The 20,144-nt window shown below is 43.1% G+C and overlaps 1 protein-coding gene and 1 long non-coding RNA gene across 5 annotated transcripts in view; one reads left to right on the top strand and one right to left on the bottom strand.

Moving 5' to 3' along the window:
- Window positions 1-244: 244 nt before the first annotated feature.
- The window catches only part of WTIP (WT1 interacting protein), an 85,292-nt gene continuing 65,392 nt past the window's right edge, over window positions 245-20,144 (bottom strand). For 3 of the 4 annotated variants that reach the window (XM_069027237.1, XM_069027234.1, XM_069027238.1), the window contains exons 4-8: window positions 12,553-12,615; window positions 10,053-10,183; window positions 8,887-8,938; window positions 7,107-7,175; window positions 245-4,354 (exon numbers count right to left, since the gene is read on the bottom strand). In XM_069027237.1, coding sequence (XP_068883338.1) covers window positions 4,202-4,354; window positions 7,107-7,175; window positions 8,887-8,938; window positions 10,053-10,183; window positions 12,553-12,615 — 468 coding nt within the window. In that variant the 3' untranslated portion in view covers window positions 245-4,201. Of the gene's footprint in view, window positions 4,355-7,106; window positions 7,176-8,886; window positions 8,939-10,052; window positions 10,184-12,552; window positions 12,616-20,144 lie in introns of those variants that run through there. The other variant, XR_011154545.1, reaches the window with a different exon arrangement.
- Window positions 4,363-19,657, top strand: LOC138117164 (uncharacterized). The gene is made up of 3 exons (XR_011154546.1): window positions 4,363-6,337; window positions 7,840-7,984; window positions 19,259-19,657. It is a non-coding gene; the product is annotated as an uncharacterized lncRNA (long non-coding RNA).

Genomic DNA, 20,144 nt, shown 5'->3' with positions numbered 1-20,144 from the left:
AGTGCCAGAGTGACTAAATTCTTTTCTAAGTGCAGCTGCAGAACGTTAGCTGTGGGCATATTTTAGACCTTAATTAGTAACACTTGCACTAGAGGACCAAAATCTTTCATGAATGCAGCTGTAATCAATTAATATCAGTTAGGCATTTCTGTAGGCAATACAAGAGTTCCTGAAAATTGCTTTAGTGCCCACCTAGTTTAAAAAAAATAAAATACTTACGTGCAACAAACTACAAAACCAAAGATAACTACAAAATGTCTTTATTGAAAAAAGCAGATTATAGCATCTAAGGTTAAATGAAACTTCTGACTTTAATATTAAATAACTTAAGATGATAGCAAGTAGCTTCTTCTTTAGATAAATAAATCTACATTTCCCAATTTTTTTCTTCAACAATCAAGGGAATCAAACACTGAAACACAAAACCACAAGTAATTCTAAAGACTAAAAGACAGAAGCACATTGAAAGGTTTTACAAGGATATATATATACACAAAAATAGTTAACTAATGTATATTTTCAGCATGTAAACTAGTTACATGATATACAAACTGGGAATTCATATATTTCCTACAAAATAAAAATCAACGTTGGTCCAAGTTCTTGGAAGAAAACTATATTCTTTTAAAGAAAATGAAAATATTTCTCAAATGAAAACTTAATTTAAGTCAAATTATATACTCTAGTTACGGCATTAGTTACAGGATGAATCACAAACTTTTAAACTTTTCTTGAAACACAAGAAAGCAGCTTTTGTCTCCTTTAGAGCTTTGGTTTACTTTACTACTCTGGAATTTCTGGTCTTAAAGAGCTCCTCTAACCATGTTTTCCTTTTGAAGCTCCACCTTACAAAATATATACACACACGTGCACACAAGTGAAAGGAAAAGGAAAGAAACCCAAACAAACCCTCTCTGTAAGCTCAATTCTCTGAGTGCATTCTTTTGTTTTCAAATGATTATTTTGGTCCTTTCTTTGGAACACATCCTCCCGTGGCTGAGGGATCCTGCACCACCCACAGCAGCTTGTGCTGGAGGGGCTTGGGAAGATTCCCTGATCCACGGCAAGGTGTAGGCCTGATGCAAATGAGAACTGATGTAACTTTATGGAAATATTCTGAAAGTACAGCAAAGGCTTCGGAAGAACAATTGCACCGTAAGATGAACTTAGGAAGTTTTCAGCGGTGTTGAACGGATTTAACATAAGAATATTCCAGAAGAAAATAATTAAAACAAGATTTCTCATTTACATAATTGCCCAGGCAGGAGGTAAAATGCACAGAAACTGTCACTAGCACTAAAGAGTACAGCACATAATTATTTTAAGTTTGATTTTATTTTTCTCTTTGATTTGAAAAAAAACCCAACCCAGCCTGGCAAATTTTACTCAAGCCCCAGTTTTTATAGTAAATGCTGGAAAAGCAAAGCTGTACTTCGTAATATAGTAATGGAATGCATCTGTCTACAGAAAATACTAGAACAACAACTGCTGCTTTCTGGTTTTAAACAAATTGCTTATTCTATATTGACATATTACCTTTCAGAATTTTTGCCATGATGACACTTAACAGATCAGAACTGCACAGAACTACAAGAGACTGAAAAATCAGCATGTGAAATGAAATTAAATATTATTCTGTTCTACAGGATGATCATTTAAAAAAAAAAAGAAGAAAAGGTTTGGTATGTACATGTTTGAAAGTGTGCTGTCCCTTGGAAGTATGTTGGAAACTTAAACCTGCCCCTGATAGAGGCAAAGAGTTCAGGAAGGTGCTAGCAGAGGACTGGGCTGAATGCCAGAGTAAGTCACCTCCAGCTCTGTCCACTGTCAGTGTCAAGGTTTTGCTTCTCCACTGGTAGAGCAAAGCATTTTTCCAGTTCAGCAAGAAACTGTTATTTGTTCCCAGGAACAGACCCAAACCTTCTCCGTGTATTTTAATGATCTTTTCTTAATTTGGGGCCCTCAGTATATATTGTAAATACATGCAAGTGAAAATGCCTCAAAGCAAAATGTGGTCCAAAGCACCCTCCTGCAATGGAAAAAGCATTCCATTGCAGCTGATGCTAAAAGTTTATCCTGAAGCTCTGGCACCTTCCATGTTTGTAATAACCTAAAGGAATGGACCTAGTCATACAATCCAGTTTAAGACTTTTTTTCCCCTTTCTCCAAGATTTGCTGGCACATGTAGTTCCACTTCCTCCTGAGGCTGGACTGCTGACTATGGGCACAGAGGGAGAGTCTGCAAATGCAGAAGTGCATGTGCACTCCCGGCCTCTCGTTTGCAGGCCAGGCCTCCTGGACCACAGTGTAGAAATGGGGCACTGATTGCACTGTAGTTCCTTCAAATCCTGGTATTCACACTAAAAATGTTAATTATAACCTGATACATATTAACTACAAAATTACTTTGCCCAGGAGCATTCAGTAGGACGGGTTAATCTAGGCCAATGGAAGTCTGGCAGAAGCTCAGGAAGCATCCCTTTTGTTCCTTACTAACAGAGAAAAATAGTTCTCAGGAATTTTTCCTGTTCTCCCACCCCCCCACCTTTCCCCATAAGGAAATTCCAGACTATCAAAAAGTTCTGTTAAGGGAGTTAATTATTCCACTTACGAATTAGTGGCCATTGGATGCTCTTTGTGCTTTTCAAGAGCACCACAAATGGCTTTCAAAAAGTCAATGGAGCATAAGAAACTAAACTGCAATGGTGTTGCCAAATAAGTCATTCCATCAGTCTGCATGCTGAATTTAACACGGGATCATTTCCGAATGGATCGGGCAGATTCTCAAGCGCTAAGAACTGGCATGGAAACGTCCCAGTTTACACATGCCAAGAAGCCAGTCTGGTATTTCTACTTTCTCTGGAGCTGAAGAATTTTATTTTATTGTAACTTTGAATACAGTTAAAAACAGCAATGATAAACTGCGGCTTCAGGAAGGCTGGGTCAATTCTCATGAGAGTGCAAGGAATTTTTTTGACATACAGATGTGTGATTTGCATGTAAAACATCAGCACATGGTAGAAAACAAACCATAAAAAAAGATTCACCTAACTTCCTATATGGAAGACATATATTTCCCCCAGAGGTCTGAGGGTACTGTAAAAGCTTATACAAAACATGAAAGCATGTACATTCTATGTACAGCTAAAACTTGTAAATACTGATGTTTCAATGGTCTGACTCTCTAAATTAGTATTCCTGCTAAACTGCACTTTGTTTTCCAATGAAGACAACCACCATAATCAGTTCAAAAGTAACCTCGAAAAGAACACAAAGCTGAAAAGGTAATACCAAACCACTGTGCCTCTCTTTAATAATGTCTCAACATACAATCATAAAGCAGTTGGTAACAAATGAAGTCTTGCATACAACAAGCAGTATAAAGACAAGTGTACCTTTGCATAGAACCCTATTAAACAAAAAACAGGTTTGAAAGATGAATTCTTTAGTAAGTGCCAAACGGTCCAGTTGATAGGAATGCATTTTGAAGCCATGGCTACACACCCAGCAGTTACAGAGGGCTGCAACTGCTGACCCTGCACGTGCCAATCTCTTGGATACAATCTTCTGTACCGTGGGCTTTACATCAAACGCTTGCCATATTTCTTGAACAAGCTAAATAATTAGTCTTTGGATGACTGTGGGATCCTGTAGGAGGGAGAGCTGGCCTGATGCTTCTTCACAGAACACCCTTCTTTTTAAGCTCGCTGAAAACTGCCCTGGCTAAAACACCTGCTTGCTGCCTATTCCCTATTTCTGGAATCTAAGTATTCTCTAAGACCAGAATTCAACAAAACTAGCTAAAATGCTAGCATTTATCTTATCATGCTTGTTGCAATATGATAAGGTGCTAACTTTTGGAAAGTAATTCTACACTCCTTACTTGGGTGAAATCTCCACTACAGGAAGTGAGTAGGGAGTGCAGAACAGCCCTTTGTACCATTGTTTTTAGAAATGCTGCCATTTACAGTTACAGTTTAGTGGTGAATTATTTGTTCAAGTAGACGGTGTCTCAGTGAAAATGTCTAGATAAAAGAATGCATATGTACAAGATCAGAAAAGGACCCCTCACCTCTGATTCAAAAAATAAATAGCTGGTTTAGATGGTTGTTACTGGAACCTCATCTTTAAAGGAACACGGAAGTAATTTTTAGATTTTTATCTTCTCTTTCAAACGACTTATTGATCATGGAAATGTCTTTCAGAGTTCTGTGACATGCATGGGGTAGCTTGGAGGTGGATGTGATGGCAGTTTGATATTAAGGCGCCTGATATGACAGCTGTGGCAGAGCAAGTGGCCCTCTAGGGGGTAACAACGATGGCCTTCTTCATCATTGAGCTGCAAGCCACAGTCCTAGAAGAAAGAGAGACATCCCAGATCAGTGAGTGGCTCAGGCAGGCCTCTCACAGCGCTGCTGGTCTATCCTGCACAACCCCAAGAGCTCCCTCCCTGCTGCCAAAGCCAGCAGCCTCCACAGCTTCTGGGAGATGCACCCTGACCATCTCATGCTGACATTACTGAAGTCAAACAGGACAGTCTACAGTAGTGCCCAGCCTTTTTTTCACCTCTGTTTCCCATTCTGGTCTCTTCTTCATCTAATAAATGTTGATGCAACTCAGCCAAAAAGCAGGCCAGGGGCTGACCCTGGCAAATACAACCTGGAAGAGGCTCGAACAGAGAAGGAGCTAATTCTGCAGCAAGGCAGTGAGCAAGATGTGGGGGAGCATAAGTAGAGAACAAGAGGAGAGGGAAAAAGGGGGGAAAGGTGACATATCTTCCTTCTGGAGCAGGGCTACACTGTCTTTAATTTGGAATTAGCAGAACTTAAAGACTTCAAGGCCCACTGGTCCATCTTTAGTGGAAATGCTGGTACCTCTGGGACTGACACATAACTACAAACAGAAAAGCAGCTAACAGCAATCCTGCCTGCTGACTGTTAGGTATACTGCAATACAGACCATCCTGATTTCTAGCTGCTATCACTGTAATTCTGAGGGCATTTGGAAATCATTGAAGTTTGGTGCTCAGATTTAATGTTTCAAGTACGTTAAATACTTAGAAATTATTACTGTGATCATTCTGAGAAACCAGAGATTCTAAATATGTATCTGTGCACATAATAGAAAGAAAGAAAAAAAAAAACCTGATCAAACTGGGCATTTAGGTTATTTTAGTACTAAAAACAAATGCAAAGCTTTTAACTGAACACAAAGTATAATTTTTCAGCTTTCACAGCTCAAGTGTAAATCCTCAAATTTTACAATACTGAAATAAGACTGAAAATGGGTTTTAAAGTAAGCTTTAAAACTGGAGTGTTAGTTTAGAGAGGTCTTGATCAAAGTATCTGGCAAGGCAATTTTCTGTGTGGTGTTACATATTATATAATGATTTTATAGAAATTTATACAAGATTTAAAATAAGAATTTACCAATTTCAGATGCTCTACAGATGTGCCAAGTGTTTGTATCTTTTTCCATCTCCAAAACTGAATTCCCTTTCTGCAAGGAGAAAGCCTGCCTTGTCAGTGGATTCCAGTTTCAGAATGGGGCTCCAGTGATCTGTAAAAGGGCTTGAACTCTTCCACAGAAGTCAAATGGTTGCACATGAAAGAGATGACACAGAAAAGCAGCAAAGTTTCCAACCTGACCACTGACTGTGTATGGCCAGCAGGTGAGGTGACATCAACAGCAGATGAGAAGTGGCTGCCTAAGTCATGGCAGCCTTTGCTAAGGTCTGCATGCACCTCAAAACACTGGCACTCACTTTTGAGCAGCATTTGGGGACAGCAGGGTACAGAGAACCTGATCTGAGACCATCAGGCAGTAACCCAGCCCTGCTGACACATGGCTAACTCCTGATTTCTGTACGTAAATGCCCTCTGCCTTTCTGGGCAGATGTGGAGGCAGCTTGATTTGTCTCAAATGGGAAGGGGAATGGGGAAATGAATAATGAAACAGAACGGAAAATAAACCCCCAGCGGGACATTCCAGAATAAAGTCAATATAAAGAGAGAGCAGGGGAGGGAGCTGTCATCTTACGTGAAGCCTGCACAAAGCAATAGTTGGGGGGAGGAGGAGGGAAGTTCAGCTCTCCAAAATATTGCTGTTTCCTGTGCCAATTTCTCTTGAAAAATTAATAGAAATGGATGGAGTATCAGGTGTCTCTGTTGAAAGGAGAAGCTGAGGGGATGGGACCTTCCTTACATTTAGGTACATAGCATTTCAAGATGCCCTGAATTTTGTTACTTTTTCTCTTAGTCAGAAGATTCTTTGTAAAACCTTTGCGCAACAGTGCATGAAGGCAGCGCTGCTGCATTATTGCCCCTGGTGCTAACAGGTAAGATCTGTTTGGATATTTGTGTGCTATGTCAGAGTGCCAAATCTACGGCAAAAGGGAAGTTTTTGGTTGATCCCAACTTAGTGAGTTTGTTTCCTTCTCATGTTCCTGGATGCAGGACTAAGGATGAACTCAGGTTTCCTCTCTGAAGCAAGAGCTTTAATTCCACAACTTGATCTGTGGCAATAAAAGTTTAAGTGTTCTGCACAATAAGAAACTACTCCCAAAAAAGCAACAGAAAGTCAGTGGTATCCTTGTCTATTTCCTAGTAAAGAATCAATATTCATCCAGCATGGAAAATCCAGATCCCCTAGAAAAGCCTTCCAGTGAGACTCCTTCCCTGCACAGCCAATGCAAATTCAAGTCTCCTCAGATCAGAGCCCTATAGACTGTACCTAGAGATGAGGAAAAAGAGAACTGGCACCTACTCTTTGCTCTCTCCCCATCCAGAAGTATTGAGAAAATTCAACCCAACAAACCTAGCCCAGCTCTGAAGTTAATATACTGGGAAAAAAACCCTCCTAAAGTAATTTGGTACTGGCAATGGCAGCACCACTTCCAGCCCGGGCAGCATTCACCCTTCTGCCTTCCTCCAGAAGCTGTGGGGCAGAGTCCTACCTGCCCAGGTGTGCGAGAGCCAGCGAGTGCAGACCATGGGGTGAGTCAGGGTCCCCCCAGAGGCAGAGCAGGTGCCCCCAGAGGCAGAGCAGGTCCCCCCAGAGGCAGAGCCTACCGAGGGGCGGGCGGGCAGGCAGAGCCCGGGGCTCACCTCACAGTGGTAGCACTCCACGTGGTAGTCCTTGTCCATCGACACCACCCGGATGGTCTCCTCGGAGCCCTGGGGGGGAGCAAAGAGAAAATAAGAGTGGTGTCTAAGCAGCATTTTTTCAGCCTTCACTCAGTGCCCAGCCTGTTGCTTTGGAGAGCTGTTTCCCTGGGGGATCCCCCTTCCCAGACACAGCAGAGCTCTGTGACCGCTGAGGGTCCTGGCCCAGGGACACGGCACTGCACCACTCCTTGACTGTGTAGCAGCAGTGTGAGTGGCACATCTAAAGCTGCATGGGTCATTTGGGAAGTGTAGCCAAAACCTCATCCTCAAGAAACAAATCAGTCTTGAAATCAAGTAATCTTCAATCTTCCAAGGGCACCCAGGATCTGAACAAACTAACAGTCAAAAACCTGCTCATTGGATAACTTTTCCTTGTATACATCCTGCTCTGTTTTTCAGGGCTTGTATTCCCCTCAAACCATCTGCTGCACAGCTCTTTTGCACATGCACATGTCGCTGTGTCCCCACAGGGACTGACATACCAGTCTGGCAGGTAATTATGTGCACAGGCCAAACCTCAGCGTGAGGGTGGGTGCAGCAGAGTTGTGCAATTCCTGGCTGAGCCCCAGGCCCTGCAGAGCAGGCCATACCCTTCTAGTAACCTCACAGGCTCTTTTCCTGATCCACTCTGAAGACAGAGCTCATTAAATTGGTTGCCTTGCATTGTTTTCAGTTCCAGGTGTGGTTAGAGCACCAGATATGACGTGGATGATGTCTGAGAGAAGCTGTGGGCAAGTTAGTACCTGCATTGCTAGACTTGAACTAACCTAAGAAATCTCCCTGGGAAAGAATATGGAGTCTGTCCTGCTAGTCATCATGTGAGTCAGCACTACGACTACCTTTTATTTCTTTGTCTTTCTTTCTTAAAAAGAAAAAAGAATTAATTTTAAGACCCAAATTCAGTGAAATTTACATAGAGGTTTTCTCCTCACAACCCATCACCAGGACAAGCAGTTCTGGTTCAGTCTTTACAGGGTTTTTTTATGCAAGACTTGGCCAATTAACAGAAATACTAATGACAAATGAGAGTAATGTGCAGAGTGATGGAGGTGGGCCTGTGAGAGGCTCTAGCCTCAGCCTTTACTGGGGGACAGCAGCTTACAGGAGGGAGCTCTGGCTCTATAAACATGACCGGAGGAAAAGCAGGGAGATGCTGAGGCCCTTGTTTACAAATGAGCTGGTCAGTGACCTCAGCAAAGAGAACCTGGAGGGTCCTGCACACACCAGAGCATGAGGGAACCCCACTCTGTGGCTAATGGTGCCAACAATACTGTCAGCACAGGCTGAGCTTGCAAGCAGGTTTCACATTCAGGTTTCCATTTTTGTTGTTGCCTTTTCAACCCCTTTAAGAACTTTCATTCCATTGCCACCTCAGGACAACAGACTGTGTGGCCTTCTCACAGGGTCAGGGTAACCATCAGATGTCTTTTCAAAGGCTTTACTCTCTGGGTTGTTCTTGGAGCCCCAGCCAGTATTTTCAATTAAATAAAGTTTCTAACAGATTAATGAAGACCTGGAAAGCACCCTGAAGATATAAAGTACTATGCTGTAGAAGTAGCATGACTATTACAGCCTCTGGGAATGTTTGGGAGTGCCTTTAACTGCTGAACTGCGTTTAATTTAGTATCTCACATAGTATAGATTCTGAGAGAGAAAGGAAAAGCATTTAGTGTGTTTTCAGGAAGTGCCCATATGCCAGCAGCTGCATATTAACACCTACCTGTGCTGGGAGGATCGGCTGGTTACAGGAAGCACATTTTGGTGCAAAAACCCTAGGGTGCAAAAAGAAAGTGTTCCAATCACATTTAAAGCTTCTTCCAAAAGTAGAACCAAGAGAGTCATTCTAATCATGCCTTGTTTTTAGTAAAATGGAGATCCACAGGATTTGAAACACCTCTAATTGTTAGATGATATTCAATGAAAAGGAGATTTGGGAAAGGCTGATCTACCCCAGCTTTATTGTTTAGGTCTTCCCAACCTTGAGGCACAGTGAATCCACCCCTCTTCCTGCATATGCCCTTTTTTTTCCTTCCTTTATTTATAAAACCATTCAAATTCTTCCAGAGCCTTGATGCTTGACTGCAAAGCAGCTCCTGATTTAAGATGATTGACTGCAAAGCAGCTTCCTGACTGTCACTCTCTGACATTAGGAAGACATAACCATGCTGAACAGGAGAGGGGCTGATTGTGGCCAGGATCTACAGCTAAATACACAACTGGGCTTATGGTCCACAGCTGCATTTAATGACAATCACTGGGCCAACACTCCCTGTGTCCTTGTAACACAGTCAGATTGGCACCAACAGGGTTGAATTCAGGGTGATTTACTCTTGCTGCATAACTGAGTTATTGGTTTATTCGAGCTAAGAGCAGGATCCCGTTGCCTTTGAGCAGAAACAGGAAGGAGTCCAAAAGCAATCTCTTAAACCTCTGCCTTTTGCCAGGTAAGGCTAAAATTGTTTTAATACTAACTGTTAATTACACATCTTCTGTTGGTTAACAAAACTTACACCCCTGTCTAGCACTGCCAGAACCTCCACTCTTGGAAACAGCCAGCAGAGCCTACCAACACTTGCAGAAGTGGCCTGGTATAATTAGTATTGATAGTCCTGAAAGAAGTAGAGGAACAGCCCCCAAGAAACACATCCTCTGACACATTTTGATTTTCAGCCTCGCTTGGCCCACTGTATGCCATACTGGGCCCATGAAGTACTAGTTAATACTTAATAAACCTTAAAGTACTCTACAAATACAACACATGAAGAAGCAGCTGAGGGACATCTGAGCAAATAGGAGTGACCTTTTTATCTATTACAAGGCTTATAACTACATCAATGATTTAACTACTGTAATTTTTCTGAGCATGCAGTGGATTTGTGTACTCACGTATGGTAGTCTTTGACACAGTAAATATTGTTCTCCACATCTACAGTGAAGGGGACTCCATCCAAACACTCGTTACACACCACACAGCGGAAGCAGCCAGGATGGTAGGACTTTCCAAGGGCCTGTAAGATCTTACGAGGCAAACAACAAAATAAGTGGATGCATGATTACATGAGATATTCTCTCCCCATAAACTGCTGTGTCTCCCTCATTCTTAATAGTGACAGTGAGAAAAGCACTTCAGGATGAAATTAACACTCTGCAGATCTGTCAGCAAGGGGCTTCTTAAAACAATCTACCATATTCTTAGGGGGTTTCAATATGCTCCCAATGAAGATCAAGAACTGAAAATCAGGCTAAGCCCATCAATTTTAGCTCTACAGGGCCAGTACTGCCAATAGGAATTAAAAATGGCTTCACAGACCACTTCCAGGGAAATCCCAAATACAAGTTACTGGGAATACAGAGTTACTTTACAAAACTTAACAGGCTGTGACAGACAGAATCCAAACTGGTCATTACTCAAGAAATAACAAAACAAACAAACAAAGAGGTGCTTCTTTATTAACTAAGGATCCTAATCCCCCAGAGGTACTGACTCAGTCACAGGGGCCCATCGGTTTCTGATAAAATTCCATCACTATCCATGTGTTTGGTACTGATCCATGCACCTGCCCAGGCTTTTCCCCATGCTGACCTTCCCTACCGCATTTTAAAGGTTTCAAGGAAAGGTCTGATGCAGCCTTGGCTGCACTATGACAGAACAGATCCCCTCCCTCCTGACATCCTTGTATGTAACACTCAGTGTGGCACTGGGAGTTTGAGGAGGATGCCACAAGCCCGTGAACAAGCCCCTGGGAAGAGCGAGACACAGCGTCATCTTCAGGCACCTCTCAACAGGTTAGAAGACCAATGCCACACATTTTGGGTGTAAGAAGTAACTTTGGAAGGTAATTTCAAAAAGCAGCTGCTAGCACAGTGCTCAGCTTGGAGCTGCTGGGAAGCTTGAGATGAAAAATCTCCCCAGACCAAGCTCCCATGGCCCTATAGTGATTCTGTGAATAAAGATCAAACCAACAGGAAAGAAGTATAGGAAAAAAAGGCAAATTTAATTTAACCTTTTTTTTCCCTCTCTGATGAAGCCCTGTAGTTCAGTGAGTGGTATCTGACTCTGTTTGACTGGCAAGGCTGTTCCCAGCCAGAGCCAACTGGTCCCTGTGCTGGAGTTGGTACTGCAGCAGGAGTGCGTTGTGGTGCCAGCCTGGCACAGCTGTGCAGCCACAGGCAGTGAGCACAGGGCAGCTCCTCACCCAGCCCTGCACAGCCCCAGCCCTGCCCCAGGCCAGCACACGGCACAGCCAGGCCGTGCTCCCAGGCAGGAACCCACTGGAATTAGCCAAATAGGAGTGCTGAATTCCTGGAGCTCCCAGAGCTGTTTCCTTTTGTCAGAGCACACTTGCTGATGGGAGAGAGGCAGACAAGCACCTGCCAAGCTTCCAGCTACCGAGCTCCACCAGCGAGATATTGTGGACTCTTGCCTGGGATTCTGCAATTAAGGGCCAGCTCAAAGCATTCAAGTCAGGATACCCCTCCCCCTCCCAGCATGACACAACTCTAGAAATTTGCTCTTGGGCTAAAACGAACAATATCCTTGTCCAACCAGTGGTGCCAGGATATCAGCCAGAATCCTCATTAGTGAAGTCTCCCTTCCAGCTCCAACTGAACCTCTGTCTGTGCAACACAACAGCTACTTCTCTTAGGCACACTGAGGTTCATGCACACTTAAAAGCAAGAGGAAAATAGATACACTGCAGATATACAGATGAAGGGATCTGCCCTTCTTCGTTGTGCAAACCACTTCATTTTGTTTGGGAATTTCTGCTTAGGAAGAGCACACAAAACTTTTCTTACTTTCACCCACTGAAATGATGCCAGTAGTACCTGGCCAACCCAAAGCCCTTTGATTTTTATTACAAAAGTTACTCTGACTACTGGCTCCCTACAAATCCCAGTGGCAGTAATGCATTTGAAATGACATGGAGCAAGCAACAGAGGGTAAATAAAGCAAGTCACGGAGCGGGTGACAAACCTGAGGACTATTGATAGTGTCCCTCTCAGCTCTAGCTGAGCTTCCACCCACTTGACTGAGCTCTTGTTATCCACTGTCTTACAGAGCACACCTGCCATGTTCCTTTACCATGTTCTCATACGAAGTTGTGCTGTACTTTCCCCCTCTAGTACTAAAATTCTATTTTAACTCACAAATGCCAGAATAACAGCCTCCCATATTCTTAGGTAGCAAAGAAGCCCAGCTTTCTCTACTTAATAGAAGTAATAGAGCATGAAGGTATTTTTATTTACTGCCTCGGGTTCGAAAACTACATTGACAGCAGTGAAGACACAATGCCAGCCTGGGTAGGGAAAAGCACAAGTCTCACAGTGCACTTCCCAAAGCAGAGGGAAGCCAAGTTACCCATCATTAGGAGTTTAGGTCTCTTACCATTTCCATTATGAGGTGTCCACAAACAAAGCACTTGTCTGCTGTTTGCTGAAAACCTGAATACTGTTAAAATGACAGAAAAGAAAGGATCATTAGTAGACACTCCTCTAGTCACAGAAATACCTTTTAGGTGAAAGCTGTGCTGTTTTCCAGCCTGTGCTGTATATGACACAGGTTTGGGAGACAGTGACTCAGAAGCCTTTGCTCGGCTCTTGCAGCATGTTTAGATACCAGTTTGGCCTTCTGATCCACTGCAATATTTCCACTGAGATTCCCAGTGCAGCAGTATTACTGTAAGTTTGATTTTTTATTTTTAAAGTCTATTTGGAAAGTTTGTGTTTGATATGTGGACATTAGCTTGAATTGACTCTTTTGGTCGTTGTTTTAAATAACATAGGACTCACCTCCCAAATCCTCAAATGAGCGACCTCAGACTTTGGACCTACATTTCACTCAGTGCTATTTGCAAGCTAGAAAAATGAAGACAGGCCCAAGAAGGATTTAGCTGCCCTGTTGATACCAAGCTTTCCAGCCAGGAGAGAATCCAGCAGTGCACTCACAGGAGCTTGGGCTTGCTGCACAATGTGGGCAGCAGTAAGGTACCTCAGCAAGATGGTCCAAACCCCAGCTGCCAGCCCACGCTGCAGTGCCAAGGGCACAGCTGTGGGGAGATGCTTTGTCTGCTTGGGACCAAAGCTCTGTGTTCCCTGCCTGAGTGGTCCTGACCTTAACTTTGTGCTCCTGTCCCCAAAGCAGATCCTGTTTCAGATGCCAAGGTCGGCTTTTAGTCCTCTGTTTAGAGGTATAGAAAAACCATCCAGGTTATCAGACTGACCTACCAAACCACACCCTACAAACACGAGACACCTTTGTGAGCAACTGCAGCCATGTACATTTGAAACTTGGTGTTTGCAGTGGCTTGAACTCTCCCCTCACCCTCTGCAGCCCCAACTCAGCTGAGAGCTGTGTGTGCACCGTCCTGCCAGAAGGAAGGGGTGCTCACCTTTCTGGGGGTGTTGCACAGTGATGCTCTTTTAGCAGAGCTCACCTGAAATGTGCTTTAGTTGCACGAGATACAAGATGAGGAGGGGAGGATGAATGTAAACCAGACTCTTCTCCTAGAACACAGGTTAATTGGCTCAGGCACCTAATGCATCCTCTAAGCCCAAACAGAGCTTATATCTTGCTCCATTCCCCCCTGGTTTAGTGGGGATTAACCGTCCCCTCACATCAAAAGCCTGTGGTTCCCAGCCTGGAGCTGCCATATGTTTTCCTTTTCATTGGAGTGAGGGGATTACACGTTATGTTGGATCAATAGAGGTTGGAGACAAAATTATTGTTGCTATGCAACAAAGTGACTATGAAGAAAAAGGTCTTGTAGACACTTTGATGGGCCCAGAAGTCAGTAAATGATGGTATAGCAACTGACACAGGCCAAAACTTACTGTGCCCTAAGAAACACAGCTCATGCAGTCTCAAGAAACTTTGAAACTTTCCTAGAAGAGATGAGGGTGTTGAGGAACAAATACAGAGGCGGGCAGTGCTAGCTGGCTGTTTCTGCAAGATACTGCTTTCATTTGCTTTTTTGTTCTTACTGATGTAGAAAAAGGTCTCATTGCTTGGGATGTTTCTTGGCTGCACTGTGGCTGAGCAACCCTCTGGCTAGACTGCTTCCTAGGGCTGGGAACTCCAGGCTTACTGGAAACAGGTGGGCAGGTCCTAGTGACACAGACAGCAGAGGATTAACAACAGCACAAACCCAGCTAATTCTAAAATCCTGCTGGAATGAATTTACCAGCACCATCTGGCTGTCATTTGATAAGGAATGCAAAGGAGCATTCACCCAGCTATTGATTAAGAGGGGACATTATTCCCCAGGAACAGAATGGCACAGTGGTCAGATTAATGGCATTTATTGCTAACTAGATTGTCATAAATTATAGTGTTTGTCAGAAAGAAAGGCTTTGCTGACACAAAATCACTCTTTATATAACTAACCCTATTAAATTAAAACCATGATTTGTTTTTAACAAGAGAATTGTTATTAGTCAAACACATCCAGAACTAGATTACCAATTAAGAAGACTTTGCTAAATGGCAGTAAGTCTAACAGCAGTGACAAAGTATTTCATGGGCTCAGGGAGCTGTCCTTTACCACTACACTCTTCTCTCTCCTGGTCACAGGGTCAGTCCCAGACACACTGAAGGCCTGGTTCAGTGAGATCAGGGTTTTGGATTCAGGTCTGCTTGTGCTTTAAACCTATTTGGACTGAAAAAGAAAACAGCCTCAGAGCCCAGCAGCACTGTTTTCTACAGGATGGCAGTACTGTGGACACTGCTGCTAAAAACAATAAATTACTTTCTCAACATTTCTGGAGCTTACTGTAAACTGCTTCTTTGCACTGTTTGATCTTAATTTGGAGTGTTCAAACAGGGCTACTGTACTAAGCTTTGAATTTTAGAAGCAGAGCTTGAAAGTCTTAAAATACTAATTAAAATTGTCAATGTCTGTCTTTGAAGCACTCGATTATTAACAACGTTCACAGATCTTGTGCGTGCAATGGGAGAGGAGTTGTGACTTGCTCCAGACTGCAGACAAAGCAGAACGGCCTCTTTATTGTCTCACAGCACACCAAGAGCCTCCCAGGGTGGGCTCCCAGCATGGCTGGCTGGGAGAAGCACTGGTCCCCCAGAGCTTGAGAACAGGTAACTGCAGGAGAGGAGAAGGTTTCACTACACAGACTTAGAGCCTTTTTTATTCCTGACAGTCGGAGGGGTAAAAAGAGATTTTGAGCACACCAGCCCCCATTCACAGAAAGACATGAAAAACAGACTGAGGTAAAGCAGTGAAGTGACACAAGCTGATAGGCAAGACCCTCATGGAGAAGCCAAATCTCGGCTCTGGTTCTTGTTCCCATGGTATTCATAGATACAATTTCATTCAGGATCTAAGCACTGTGGGGCTCAATTCTAGCCTTACTCTATAAGGGTTCCCTCTGTGCCAGGTTCTTAAAGTATTTTGTTGGCAGAGCAGTAAAGTGATGTAAATACAGACCAATCTCAGTCTGGATGAGAACAGTCAGAAGTCTATGGACACTCTGTATCCACAACAAATGGGAGGCGTAATTTTGAACTCTCCCTAATATTCATTACAGATACTCCTTAAGCATATATAAAAACAATGAAAGAAGTTGTTATTAAAAGACCAGCTCTGAAATTCTAAGCTGAAAATGAAGCGTTACCCTTTACTCTCCCTTCTGTGACTCAGGAGTACAGTAGTGGATACAACAGGATGCAAAGAAAACGAAGTGCAAGTTGAAGAGCTGGCATATTATTTTTCCTGATTTCTTAGTCTGGTCTCAACTGTTTTCTCATTTCCTTCCTTATTTACCTTGTCCTTGTCTTCTCTACCAGGATAATAAAATCTCATTTTATATGCACAAATCAAGACTTTGTAATTCAGCTCCCCAATGATACTTATAGAAAATAAGATTCTGGGAAACTAAATAAACCTTGAGAAATATGTTAATTATATTAGAATAGAGGAGTAAAAATAAAGTAGAAGACTTGGCTGCTGAACTTTTCTTTTGTTTGCTGTCCAATATACTTTGATTATCAAACAGACAAAAAAAGAGAAATCTCTAATGATCCTGTCCAAGAGTCTTTGTTTCAATGTAAGAGGAAAACAAGTCCCCTTCTGTCCTGAATATTTAGGCCTGTTAGTATCCTCCTGTGATAATCTTGGGGTTTATAACTCTTCTGTCTAATATGCAATATATCTAAAAGAAATTAACAATGAACTTGGAGCATATAATGAACAATTATGCATGGAGGATAATCCCACCAAGTACTATGTGAAACAATCTCTCCTGCCTGCTCTCAGTCCTGTAGCAAATCTTGGTTGTCTACCAGGGTCTTTCAAAGTTTGATGTTCCCATCATGATTTTCAAAAGAAAAACATTCAGAAAATAGTTTGCCTGAAAAAGGCTTCAGGACCCAAACTTTCTACCTTGGGCAATGTCAGGCCTCTGAAAAGACATGTCACTGCTCCTCCCTCACATGCCTAACCGTGCCCAAGGAGGGGCTGGTGCTCTTCCCTGCTGTTATGCACTCAACAAAACAAAACCTTCCTCCTGGAAACAGACCCTGGAATCTCATTCAGGCCCATTTGCCTCTTTGATGAGGATGTTCAAAACCTGCTGAAGGTTTGTGCAAGCAGAGCGAGTGGGTTACATTTCAGTGGGTGTGGCAGCTGCTGCCCCGGTAATGGTATGAAGCTGTAAAATCTCCATTTCACTGCTGCAGCACTGCAAAGTCACCAAACGTGGCTGCTCAGCCTAGGCTTGAGATTCCTACTCCTTTATGCTTTAAGAGCTTTTGAGCAGGATGATAAGGAGTTTTTGCCAAAATGCTTCAGGCATTTAATTTCTGAATTGGGTGCTATGCTAATAACGTATTCCTACCCCAGGCTGCCTGTAATCCCTCACAGACTCTCTGCTCCTTGGTTTCCCATTAGCAGAGCATCTGTCTTCTCACTGCTGTATTGTTTGCTCTCTGCATGGGACCCTTACTACATGGGACACAACAATGTAAGAAATTCATGGGATCGCATTAAGAGAGGGAGCAAATATGAAATTTGGATTCATGCAGATGGGGTTTTGTTGTTGTTTTTTACACACATATTTAAATACAGTGCTTAAAATGAACTGGACAAAATGGGGCCTTCTCAGGCTCAAAGATAAAGGAGCCTCGTGGCAGGTGACAGATTAACTGAAGGAAAACAGTCCACAACTTTACTCTTCATCCTGCTGAAACCCTTTCATAAGTCCTATTGCTTAACTCTGTCTTGCTGTCCATGAGGAAACACTACACAGCAGTTTGCCTTCTTGCTTCTGTCTTTCCACTTTGTTATGTTTGAAGGACAAGGACAGGGCAAGGAGGGACTCCACACTCTGCACAGAGGTAGCAGGTGGTCTGGCCATGCACAAAACTCTGCCAAAACCCAGGAATTCAGCTGGTCCTGAACTCTGCCTCTGGCAGTCAGGCATTTTATAGCCCTGAGAAGGGACCAGCCATTTACATCCTACAGCACCTGCAGAGACCCTGGGTGAGCACTCATCAAGGCTACTTTGCTGTGTGATTAATTAAGAGCCACTAATGATTTTCTTACCTAGATCTTCCTTAAACAAACTCCTGTGGGAGCTTCACAGTGACAATAATCAAGAAAAAAGGCTGAACAAACAGCTTTAGCTCTGCATCATATTACAGAGCCCAACATTTATTGACTTGATTCACACTGTACAGCACTTCACACTGCACAGGGCTATACTCTTGCTTCAGGTTATTTACCATCACAGCTGCCATCTACTGCATACATGGAAAGAAACTGTTTACACAAGAACCTATCTTCCTGGAAAAAATATTATCTGGATTTTATTCAAAACAGTTGTTGAGAGATTTCAATTCAGAACATAACAGCATCTAATACTGACGTTTATTACCAAAGTGGAAACATGCCACTTTCTCACATGGATCTTTTTCTAACTCTCCCATAGGAAAAAATTAATGCTGTCTGCTTACAAGTGTGTGGCAGGAGTTAGGACATAATTAGAAAGAGCTCTAGGTCTTTTAAGTGTGCTTCAGTTATTGTAATTTACTTTTCAGTGTAATATTAAGAAAAATGGATAGTCTGACTATTTGGATCACCATCTCAAGAGGAAATAGGGGAGTGATTATGTGGTGTGAAACCAACTGGCCTTCGTAACACACTGCCAAACATTCCACCAGCAAAGGTACCATACGGGATAGCTACAAATGGTAGTCAATAGCGATACATCTCAGAAAAAACCTGTCTTGGCCTTTCCTTGTCTCTTTTGCCGTGTCCCAGAGAGTGATTCCTGCGACTCATTTAACAATCTGCAACCCAGTTCAGGAAATGCTGAGCTCCCTTTTAGTGAACGCAGATCTTACTCACACATGGAAATTTCACTGCATTATGTTTATCTACATTATCACCTGGGCCTAGGTACCGCCTGTGTACTGCTCTTTTATAAACCCAAGACGTCTCAGGACTCCAGTTGGTTTCCTCTTGTGGCCCCCAGTGTTGCCCAGTGAGGCCTGCGGTGTGTCCTGCACGCTGTGCTCACAAGCCTTCACCCTCAGCTTCTCTCATTGTTTATGGGCTCCAGCTTTAAAACTTTGTCCTTTGGGATGAATCCTTGGGACAAAACCCAGACATCCCTCTGAAGACAATGGGAGTTCTGCCACCAGTTTCAGTGGACTTGTAACTTCTTGATGCAGGATACAGCACTCTGGAATAGTGTTGCAATGAGAGGTGAACCCAAACTGTCAGCTCTACACACTCTTCATGCTGATTCACATCCAAGTCCAAAGTGCAGAGGCAGACCAATATTTGACTATCCCTAGATAATTATGAAACTTGAATTTTAAGCTCATCTGTAGGTTTGACCCAATACTTCAATTCAGAATACCCCAATTAATCATCATTACTGTCAAATTCATTTATAAAATAAACCTAGGACCACTGGCACACCACAAACTCAGGGAAAACTAAGGAAGGAAAGTATTCAAATTTTTTTGGCAGGCAGGGGCTGGAGCAAGACACACACAAGCAGCAACATGACTGCACTCCCTCGTGCCCCGATTAGGAACAAACACACTATTAACTGCTTGCCTTTGTTTGCAGTGACAGCATCTGGGAGCACAGCAACACTTAGTATTCATGATGCCTCTGGAACCTGGAAGCACCTCCTGTCCCAACCTAGAGCTATCAGCACCTTGAAAACCCTCACAGACTTCCTTATGCTTGTGTATATCAGGAATATTGCAGCAAATCCCTTTCCATGCTTTGATTCCATCATTCTTTGAACATATCAATAAACACCCTGTCCATCTGTTCTCTGACTGGAGTATGGCTCCTAATAGCAAGTCTCCTAAATACAACATCCTCCCAGTTATCTAAAACTCCATTTGCTCTGTGATTCCCATTAGATACAAAATGGACACAAGCTGCAACTTCAATCATTCACCTTTTCAACTGAGTCTATTTTTTTCTAAAAGAGTCTCAGCAGAAATGGGCTCTCTGACTAATGCACCAGTCCCAGGGCTCCCTCCCAAGGGGGACTTCCAAACATTTATAGTTGCTGAGATGGAAAATCAAACCTCTGACTCCAGCTGACACCAGCCTCCACTACACTAAATAAAAACTATCTTCTGAGGGCCCCAGCAAGTGGGACAGGCCATTTCCCACACTGCCAGGCTTGGAAAACAGCATGTGCACAAACTGAGAAGAAAAGCCTCATTAGTATTAATATTTACACTGCAGCCATGCTCAGGGGCCCTGGTTGGGGCAAGGGTCTTGCTGTGTTTGGTGCTACAGGAGGTGAAGGTGCAAGCCCTGCTCTGATGAGCTGCCCATCACTCAGCTACTCCTCAGTTGATATCCTGTCCCTTCCCCCATGAAAGGCTGAGCATTTCCATTTCCCACCTGCCTACCAGTTTTGCACACCCTGATACTTTTGCATTTCTGAAATCATTGTCAATTTTACGGTTGTGGGTGTAAGACAAGGCCC

Source organism: Aphelocoma coerulescens, chromosome 11 (assembly GCF_041296385.1).
Source record: "Aphelocoma coerulescens isolate FSJ_1873_10779 chromosome 11, UR_Acoe_1.0, whole genome shotgun sequence".
In the NCBI taxonomy this organism is placed as follows: domain Eukaryota; kingdom Metazoa; phylum Chordata; class Aves; order Passeriformes; family Corvidae; genus Aphelocoma; species Aphelocoma coerulescens.
The sequence above is the reverse complement of the archived record's forward strand: the minus strand, read 5'-3'. Positions and strand labels throughout refer to the sequence as shown.